Source organism: Tachysurus fulvidraco, chromosome 8 (assembly GCF_022655615.1).
Source record: "Tachysurus fulvidraco isolate hzauxx_2018 chromosome 8, HZAU_PFXX_2.0, whole genome shotgun sequence".
Classification (NCBI taxonomy): Eukaryota; Metazoa; Chordata; class Actinopteri; order Siluriformes; family Bagridae; genus Tachysurus; species Tachysurus fulvidraco.
Genome location: NC_062525.1, coordinates 10,577,208 through 10,587,922, shown reverse-complemented (window position 1 = coordinate 10,587,922; position 10,715 = coordinate 10,577,208). Strand labels below are relative to the sequence as shown.

The 10,715-nt window shown below is 35.9% G+C and overlaps 1 protein-coding gene across 2 annotated transcripts in view; it reads right to left on the bottom strand.

The window, feature by feature from the left end:
- Nucleotides 1–10,715, bottom strand: part of LOC113662508 (cadherin-10) — a 37,735-nt gene that overhangs the window by 1,732 nt on the left and 25,288 nt on the right. For both annotated transcript variants that reach the window (XM_027177397.2, XM_027177398.2), the window contains exons 6-11: nt 10,021–10,208; nt 8,699–8,952; nt 6,746–6,882; nt 4,564–4,682; nt 4,262–4,370; nt 3,731–3,982 (exon numbers count right to left, since the gene is read on the bottom strand). In XM_027177397.2, the coding sequence (XP_027033198.2) occupies nt 3,731–3,982; nt 4,262–4,370; nt 4,564–4,682; nt 6,746–6,882; nt 8,699–8,952; nt 10,021–10,208 (1,059 nt within the window). The remainder of the gene's footprint in view (nt 1–3,730; nt 3,983–4,261; nt 4,371–4,563; nt 4,683–6,745; nt 6,883–8,698; nt 8,953–10,020; nt 10,209–10,715) is intronic.

Genomic DNA, 10,715 nt, shown 5'->3' with positions numbered 1-10,715 from the left:
TACTCTTTGTGTTGTATATTTAATTCAACTGAGCAAATTCTCTCTGAGAAGAGAACAGGTGCTCCTCTTGGCAGATTGTTTTTATTTCCTGATCAGTGGCTGCTCTCTCTTCTCAGCAGGTAAATGAAGCGATTGCCCCTGCCTCCCACTCAGGTGTTAATTATGAAGGAGGCGCCGCAGGATGTGTGTGTGCTGCATGATGCCCAGACTGAAGGGCCACAGGTGGTGAGGGCTTGTTGAGGGTATGTATGGGTGAGTGTGTGGAAAGAGTAGTTTTAGGTGGAGGGAGCTGCCTCTTGTCATGGCCCAGTGGCCCATCTTTTACTGCGCTGGAGTGCGATGGTGAATTGGACAGCTTGTCAGAAAGAACAACTAAAACGGTGGAGCAAGGGAAAGGTAAAGTAATGAGCAAATGTCATGGTATTGCACTCAAGAGTCATAAATGCTAAGGTTTAACCATCAGTGCTATCACCTGTCTACTCAAGAATGAAGTACTGGTGGAAAGGGTGTCATAAAGACAGAAATCTATGCACAACAATAAACTATTTGACGCTTAGTGCAGTTCAGCAGATATAGTAGAAGATGAGAAACTATTAAATATAATGAGCTAGAGCAGAATTTATAATGTATATGACAAAAAAAAATCTGCACATTCTGCTTGATGCATCTATACATTAACATTCATATCATTATATTCCTATTACCCTATATGACTGTGTAATAGGACTCACTATTAAATACTTTTTCCTACATTTTCTACAGTGGACACCTGACTTAGCAGCACAATTACCTGAGATGAATCACAGGGCAGTGGGGTACAGGTTAACAATAATACTACAAACCTGGCCACGTAAATACCTGATACAAACATACTGTAGTGACTTCAGTAGTTGTACTAACCCAAATTATATTACTTCAGTCGGAACATGAGTCATGCTTGGTTAAGTGGCATACTGAGAAAATGTCCTAACAAAGTGCCTCTGGTTATATGTGTGGCATATTTTAGCTCAGTGCTGCGAAAACAAACAAACAAACAAACAAACAAACAAACAAACAAACAAACAAACAAACAAACAAAAATAAATAAGACCTTTGAGTCTGGTAGGGGCTTTTTTTATGCTACATTAAAGAATATCCAGGTAAATGTGGTGTTTTATGATGGCAGCAGCATGTGACCTACTTAGAGCCTTACAACAGCAGAAAGGCCTTTCTGTCAATTTCATCCATTTAATAATGAAAACAATTTTTTTCCCACCATTGCATTTTGAATGAGAGAAAGAAAAAGAGAGAGAGGAAAAGAGACTTTCTGTAAGTATAACCTGAAGTAACATCTTAATGGGGTGCCCTACTTTTAACTTAGTTTGTGATTGTTTGTAGAAAATTAAAGGAGAAAAAAAGATTAAAGTAGAACATGCAGATCCGAAAAAAAGTCCCCCGGAAAACTTGATAAAATGTCACTGTGAACTGTTGATTTTCAACATATATTAAGGTTTACCATTTTAGTTAAATTATGAAAAAAAAAACAATATAGTGAATTTAAAGATGCAACCACCCTGTTGTGTTCCAATCAGGTTAGGCTAATTAGCAATTTTCTGTGACTACGGTTCCTCTCATCTTGCTGGCAACAAGCTTAATGGTTTTGCCCAGAATATAATGATAAATGGTCTGTTTTCTTTCAAAGTTTGTTTAAAGTTTCTATAACCATAGCATTCTAGTCAGATTTAACTGGCCATACAAAAGAAATTGACCATAACACTCATACTGTATATTGATTGACTTTTCATACTTTAAAGTGTTGCTTCAATCGTTGTTTAGACTTTTTTATTGCTTAATCTGATTACATCTGTAGTGCTTAAAAAGCAAACATCTAGGCTAAAGTTTGACATAGCATTGACATATATGTGGTTGCTCGGTGTTTACGACATTGGCCTATTAATCTTGTGGTCCAGATTTCAACAGTGCTAAGCTGTACATGTATAAATAAGATGGATATTGCTCTGGATAAGGGCAAAATAATCACTCAACAAGGTGCTGTATTAATATGAGTGCTACTGTATAATATAATCTAAATAAGGTTTATCCACAATAAATTCACTATGGGATCTTGTGAATGACAAGTAATGGAGGAGTTGCACTGTTGGTCATAATACATAATTAAAAATATGCTTTAAGCAGTTACAAACTCAGCATGTTCTTTTAACATTCATTTAGGTTTCTTCTGAGTTTGTTTTCACCTCTCAAAAATATGCCAGTCAGTGGATTGCTACTCTAAATTCCCTGTAGGTGTGAATGAATGTGTGAATGTGTGTATAGATGGTGTTATGTGATGTTCTGGCATCCCAAACAGGATTTATTTACACCTTAGCCATAGTATTTACAGAGAGACTCCGGATTCACTTCAAACCTGGACAGGATAATGTACATATTGAAGATGAATGAATGAATGAATGAATGAATGAATGAATGAATGAATGAATGAATGAATGCATGAATGAATGAATACACTGCAGTGTGCACTCAAAAGGGGAAAAAATGAAATTAAAATCTATCCAATTTCACCCTTGATCAAATTTAGTAATAATTACAACACAATTAATAATGAAAGACAAAAAAAACATATGGTGATTAATCTTCGCATGACCCAAATTCCTAAACCACTGCACCAGCTTTAAGTTTTCATTCCAAAATCAGCCATTTTAGCAACAATTCTCAGAAAAAGAGTCAGTCCAACAAATGTTTTGCATTTGTGATTGTTATAAATAGAATCTGTCCATGGTTTCAACAATAAATTGGCTGTGAGGTTACACAAACCTGTTTACACTGTGTGTGTGTGTGTGTGTGTGTGTGTGTGTGTGTGTGTGTGTGTGTGTGTGTGTGTGTGTGTGTGTGTGTGTGTGTGTGTAAAATGACATGGCAGGATATCATGATGTACTGACAATATCAATCGCCAACGCTAAAAGTTTGTTAGGCTGGATGAATGCTAGGTATAATGGATACAATAAGTGGACACAGATATTTCCTTGTGTGTTGCTGACACTGTGACGCATGTTTTGCTCATTTTAGTCCATCTACAGCAGAGAAAAGCTTGCTTCTGCATGTTAAAGCCTTTGCACACTGAAAGAATGTTTAAATAGCATTTTTCTGGTATGGTTAAAATAAATGATGCTTTCTGGTTCTCAAAAATGTAGTCTGGAGAATCTGTGGAATGTAGAATCTGAGACACATCACTTCACTACCAGTACTGTCTTCAACTGGACTCCTTAGAAGGAATGAATGATAAATTTGCCAATTATTTCTGCTCTTTGTGACATTCTGAATGCAAATGGATCATCAGTTATGAGTTGAGTAACCAATGCACTAAGGCATGTTTGACATAATATATATTTTCTGAAAAAAAGTTCGTTATGGACTTTATTATATAAGAATTGTAAAGTTTTCACTATAGTATTTAATCATTTTTAAAGAACAAAAACCTATTTGAGCGTCTAAAAGCTTAAGAAAGGCTTCAGAATTAATTGTGAATGTTACATATTTTAATTGATATCGAGTGAGTATAATTTAGTGAGATTGAGTAAACGTTGAGCAAAAGAGAAAAAACTACTCTTGATGTTACTGAAGAACTACTGTACTGTATAATTAAGACTATTTCAAATAAAGGTCAAATATTCGAGTAGTCTGCAAAGCACAATGCATACTTTGGACATGTTTTGCTAATACAAGCTCTACTCACTGAGTAGTATGATGATACAGAGTAAGATAGCGATTAGTGCCCCGGTGCTCAGGCCTGCAGCAAGCAGTAGGGCCTCAGTGCTGCATGACTGCACGTTCCCACGGCTGTCACAGGCACACACCCGCACAGTCAGAGTGCTCGTACTGCTCTGTATTGGGTAGTCATTGTCTGAGATCACCACGGGCAACAGGTATGAGCTCATCTCGTGTCGGTTGAAGCTGCCCCTGCGTGTCAATATCCGTGCTGTGTTATCTGGAGAGTAAACAAACAAAATCACCAGGATTAATGGCCATGTCTCTGTTATCAATGCTGGGAAACAACCGTGTGATTGTTGTATCACTTTATGCTGAGATAATTCAATAGTGCTAATATTTATCTCAAACCTGTTTATTTTAATTGTAACAAGATTCAATAACTTCTGAAATGGACCAAAATGTTATATTACTACTGAGGCCAAACATATATCTGTTATATCTGTGTATGGAGAATAATACTGAAAAGTATTGCTGAACTTCTTCGTATTATATATACCTTCATTGTCAAAAATGGTAAAGTTAGGGTTGACTGTGCTCAGGCTGAAGACAAACTTATGTGCGACAAGTGGCTCATCCGTATCCACAGCACTTATGGTCTGAATGAGCTAAAATACAAAATAAAATACAGCAATATTGTTATTATTATTGGTGAAGTTTCTGTTTAAGTTACTTATACCATCTCATTATAGTATCCACAGTAATTGTGGGCAAATATCAAACTGTACGGACTTAACGGAAGTTTAAATAACGATTATATATTTGGCTGAAAAAGTGGATTCTGATGAAGCGATCACGTACCTGTCCAGCTTTGACATTTTCACAAACAAAGGTCTCATAATACATGGCAAACTCAGGAGCATTATCGTTTACATCTCGTACTTTGATAAACACAGGGACTCTAGTCTGTAGAGATGTACCTGTATGTGAGAAACATGTTTGTGTTAGCAGTCATGGACAGACAGATATGTTGTTCAGATGTGTTAAGATTATTATTAAGGCTTGAGATTATCTTCTCATGGCCTTTTTTCATGTTTATTGACATTAGCAGCATTTATCTAATGCTATTTTAGAAGTCCTGTCAGCATTGCAGTGCATTAATATGAAGATAAAATTTCCAAATGCTAAAAACTGATTCTAAACTGATGACTAAAGGAAGTTGAAGTTATTCAGAAGAATTTCACGATACTATACTACATAGTAAGTGTAGGTATTTTCACTAAACTAGATTAATGACTATATTAATCGATTATATACTATAGATGCTATAGATTAATAACTATTTGTGACAGTTATATGGCATTTCTAATCCGTAACAAACATGTGGTGTGTTTAATAAGGACCTAACCTTTCTACTTGTAAATTATGATAATGGTTCCAAATGTACTGATATGTGTTTTTTTTTTTTGTATTTCTGAATTTGATGTGTTTTTAGTATTGTTGTAGTTCCAAATCTAATGCATTTTTAGTTTTGTTGTATTTTTTTTTATAATTCAATGTTGTGTTTTCGTTGTTGCATTTTCTGATTTGCTTTACAGTTTTTGGTTTGTTTTTGTGTTTTCTATTTAAAGGCTGCCATATCAATACAAGGTTTGAGTGTATCGCAGCTCTTTGATTAATGGCTCCATTATTTCATGAAGCCATTTGTAACTGGGCAACATATGAGAACTTTGAAATAAAGTTTTCAAAAATCTGAATGCCATTCTTTACGGTTACACTCTGCCATACCTCTTATGAAGTCATTTTCACTTCCGTGTGGTTGGGGACGTTTTTTTCTTTTAGTCAGTGAGAATCATTTTAACTGGGTTTTGGGTTGATTGACTGATTTGAACTTCTCAAGAATATGGCACTTTTTTGCCCTGAAAAACTCTATGCCTCATTTATTTCTGCAAGATGGAGTACCATCCACTGGGTTTTGAGGCAACGCTTGGATTTATGCAACTAAAATGCTAAATACATTCAGAAATAAACCTGCTGCTTCAGCACATCATTAATAAGACAAGTGAGCCAGTTCTACACAAGGGTAGTGTGCTTGGTGTGCTTTTTCTTTCTCCCATCACTCTGGTGCTTGTAATTTTCATCTCAAAAACCTATAAAACCTAACCTTGCCTTTAAGGTCAGTCCTCTAATTCAATGCTAGCATATTTCTGTGTTCGGTTCCTTGATGATGTCCCTGGGTTCTGTATAAGATTTTATATTACACCTTTTGTTAAGTCTCTTGCATATGAACTAGGAAAGCTGTGAAGAACATTATGTTAGGTCTTTGATCAAAGAATAGACAAATTTAGGTACTCAAATATTCCATATGGGCTCTCTTTTGACTTAATCTTGCCTTGGGAATACAACAATTAAAAAAACTGCACACATTTTATTATTTTTTATTAATTCACATTCACATTTTTTTTATTAATTATACATATATTAAATCTATTTTTTTCTTATTGCATAGATAATGTGTTCTAAACAGGTACAAATACGGACATGAACATTTATTATTATTTTTTGCTAAAAGTCAAGACATGTATGTGTGTGTGTGTGTGTGTGTGTGTGTGTGTGTGTGTGTGTGTGTGTGTGTGTGTGTGTGTGTGTGTGTGTCTTAGTGTGTTTAGGTGGGTGGTTGAGTGGGTGGTGAATGTGTTAAAATTTTAATACATTAAAATGTAATTATATTTGACTAAGTTATAATATAAAAAAATCTCAAACTATTCGAGGCAGTATTAAGAATTGCGCCCCACTCCTAGTGAATGTCTGAATTATGCATGTTGCAAAAATAGGATTTTAAGGATGGAATATAATTTGAACTCATTCCAAAACATTTTTTAGCATTGACAAATGATTAACAAGTTAAATGCATTTGTTCATATGTTTGTTTACACGTAACATGCACAACGCAATTAAAAAACAAATTTGCTTTTGCTCTCAATTAAGTAGGTTACTGTTCATTTTACAGTATAACAAATCTGCTGTTAGAAAGAAAACTCACTGATTTCAGTGGCCAGGACGGAGATATTGTGCCATTTGGATGTCTCTCTGTCCAGAGCTTGCAATGTGCTGATGGTGCCATTGTTGGAGTCAATATTAAACAGCCTCTCTAGGTCGGTGTGCCGATCGATGGTATATCTTCAGAGATACAGGCAAGAAGAGTGATTATAGACCAGCAGAGGGAGAAAGCACACACAGTTTTAGACTTTAGTGCAGGCAGCAGTGTTCATCATATAGTTATTACTAATGACCCTGAAGGCTCGCATTTGGGAAGCAGCCAAATATACACTTAGGCACTAGTTTATTATTCATAAATGTTGGAGTATATACGGTTTGACTTGCCAATTAGAACGAAATATGTTATCGGCCAAATCAATGTTAAAAGCAAAACAGCAAAGAGTGTTTGGACTAAGCCAGTTACTGCTTTCCACAAATCTAGGTCCTTCAGTAATTTTCCATAGCGTTTGTAGAATAATTTATTTATTTACACAATGCATTTGATATTCTCAGCTGGATATATTAGGTAGCTATGATGATATGGAAATCTTTTCACCTGGGAGCGACGGTGCTTTAATAAGGTGACATTTTGTTAGGTCTCATTTAAAAGAGCTAAATTGCTGATCGCTCTGAGTATCCTATTTCTTTTCTTGTCAGTACGGAAAGCAAGGAAATCCCTCATTTTAGCCCCATTCATCAATGTCAACTCATATATTCTGGTGACATTTAAACATGCAGCGTAGTACGATGTGTTTTACAGAGCCAGAGTGACAGCTTTCTGCTTTTCTTACTGTGTGTGTGTGTGTGTGTGTGTGTGTGTGTGTGTGTGTGTGTGTGTGTGTGTGTGTGTGTGTGTGTGTGTGTGTGTGTGTGTGAGAGAGAGAGAGAGAGAGAGAACAAAAACAATGCAGGCTCTTTCAAATCACGTTTTTGACTTACGGAAGTTGGAAGGAATTCAAACGGGTGATGCATGAGAATATTGGAATAAACAATGTCTGTACTCATGCCACTCAACTTCCATGGGAAAATTACCAGCAGGGAATTCATGAATAATTTGCTTTTCTTTCACCTTTCCAATGATATGCACACAAAGACAACACAGCCACATACAGATAAATACATGAAGATGAAAAGCTGAAGGCTGAAATTTGATTTAACTAAGTAGACAGTAGGGGACATTATAATAGAGAATTACATGGCAGTTTTTAATGTGTCGCTATGCTCAACTCTCACATATTCTTCACTACACCAGCTATAACTGTAACTGAATATAACAAACCATCACACATACAAAACAGTGCTTTAGTTAATGCTGGGCTACATAACCTCACATTATGGCAGGATTATGACATTTTGGGTTTAAAAGACAAATTTGTGAAATTGTAATAACATGTTTTGTTAAAATCAGCAGTCAATGTTTAATTTTAAAATAAAAAAAATGTTTATAATTTTTCTCAAATTAATTCTGTTAATTCTATTAATTTCTGCTATTTCAGATAAAGTAGTGGTCAAATCAAACACACACACACACACACACACACACACACACACACACACACACACACACACACACACACACACACACACACACACACACACACACACACGCACACGTAAAACACCTGGCGAATGCATCCTGGTAGTGAATTTTATCTAAATAAAATTTTGCTTCACAATCTGTCTCTCTGATCTGTGTTTTTGTTGTTGTTGTTGTTTTGTTGACTTGATATCTGCTAAGATTTTCTTAATTGGTAATGTTGGCACATTGTGTTTATAGATGTGTACAGTAACTGAACAAAATAACAGTAAAATATAATATAAAGATAAAATATAACAATATAAAAGAGGAAGTGAGTTACTGGTGTATGTTTTTTGGTTTGTATAAACAGGTACTGTATGAGGTTAGATAAATAGATAAATAAATATGACATTTGGAAAGGTTTCATCTGTCACTTACTTGACAAGGTGATTGGCAGCGTCAGGGTCACGGGCACTTACAGTTCCTACAGGACTTCCAGGTAGTGTGTCTTCATCCACTTCAAAGATATAATGGGTCCGACCAAAAACGGGTGGTTCATCCACGTCTGTGACCGCAATCCTGACTGTAGCTGTGTCACTGAATGGACCCAGATGTTCAAATCTACGATCCAGGTGTGTGTTCATGACCTGAACACGCAGTGAGTACATCCTCTTGCTTTCATAATCTAGTGGCTGAGAATCAAAGAAACTGAATGAAGTTTGGGTATAAAATCCTTCTCCTGGTCTTTTCAGCTTTGGTCACAAGGGTATGTATATATATATATTTGCTTCTGCTGAACTTTTCACATTTAAAACTGATCTACTATATTATGCTCTTGCATAACATTTCTCCTGTCCGTCTATGTGAAGCATCTTTTTTGGTTAATTTGCCAATGACTGACCTTAATACATCATTTTAATTGCATGGAGATTAGAGACTCAAGGGTTTTTTTGCCTGTTCTGTACCTCTGTATCTATCTCTAATTCATATTTTAATAATAGAGTTTGGATAATGGCCACAGCCTTTTGAAAGCCTCACCCAAGCACACACAGAGAGAGAGAGAGAGAGAGAGAGAGAGAGAGAGAGAGAGAGAGAGAGAGAGAGAGAGAGAGAGAGAGAGAGAGAGAGAGAGAGAGAGAGCTAGGGCTAAGACTAAGGCAGGCTTAACAAACTCAGTAGAGCCCTATACAATACAAAAGGGAATAAAGGAGTCTTTGGCAGTGAATGGAATTAAGCATCTTTGTAAAGTTAATAGGACATGATGTCTCTGATTGAAGGGATTACTTTCTCGGCATTCTTAACTCCAAATGCACATGTATGCAAATGATTGTGTGAAATTGCTCTGGTGCAGGTTTGAAAATGAGAAAAACTGCAAAGAGCATGGATGAAAAGGCATGAACAAACAGGACAAATGATGGTACATTACCTTGTTTTTCAGTACTGTATATCAGAATATCTTCAGTAAAACATAGTATCATAATAACTAATGGCTAAACAGTAATAAAAAATCTTTCATTATTTTGCAGTTTATATTTCAGATTTAAATATAAATATATTACACTGCATGTAATATTTTGAAATATTGTATTAAAATTCGAGGCGAATTAAAAATTCGAATTAAATTATCACTATATAGTATTATAATTATAGATTATCCTATACCAAGAGGATGTTGGAAGGTGGGTCCTTAGTACTGAGCATTGGATTATAGCAATTCACAGGATTCAGATGTTTGAAACATGTGATATCTGTTCATTCACCTTCTTGATTATGATCACTCCTTCCTGAGTAGTTCCATCTGTGATGACACTGAATACATCCTGTCCATCACCATCCAAAATGCTGTACCACATTTCGGCATTCTCTCCCACATCTGCATCGTTTGCTTTTATCCGGCCAACAGAAGATCCCACTTCAGCTGACTCGACCGTGGAGAGATGGTATGCACCTCAGGAAGGAACGAGGGAAGTGAGTAAATTGAGTAAACATCCCTGTGCTCGAGTGAACCTTTTGTTCTCCCTGCCACTGTGGAGTGCATTTGTCTATTTGTTTACCCATGTCTCAGGGGAGACACAAAGCTGCCCCTCTATGGTTATTGTTTAATAGAATTTTAGCTCCAGTGAACCACCGGAGTTTTCATCGGTATGCCTATTTTTTCCTAGGATGATTTTTTCTGGTGTTGCCTCATGCACTGGATTTCAGAGTGTAACAAAAAGAGGGATTATCAAACCAAAAGAAGCTCTATTGCCCTGTCTATTCTTCTTTCTCTATCTCTCACTTGCACACACATATACATACATATTTAATGTCTACTTCCATTAGAAATATCTCATTTTTAGCTAGCTATTTTATTTCATGACAAGCATGTAAATGTGTCCAACAGAGATTTAATGTGCCTTGCATAAGTATTCACGTCATTGAACTTGAATACATTTTGTAATGTTATAACCTGTTC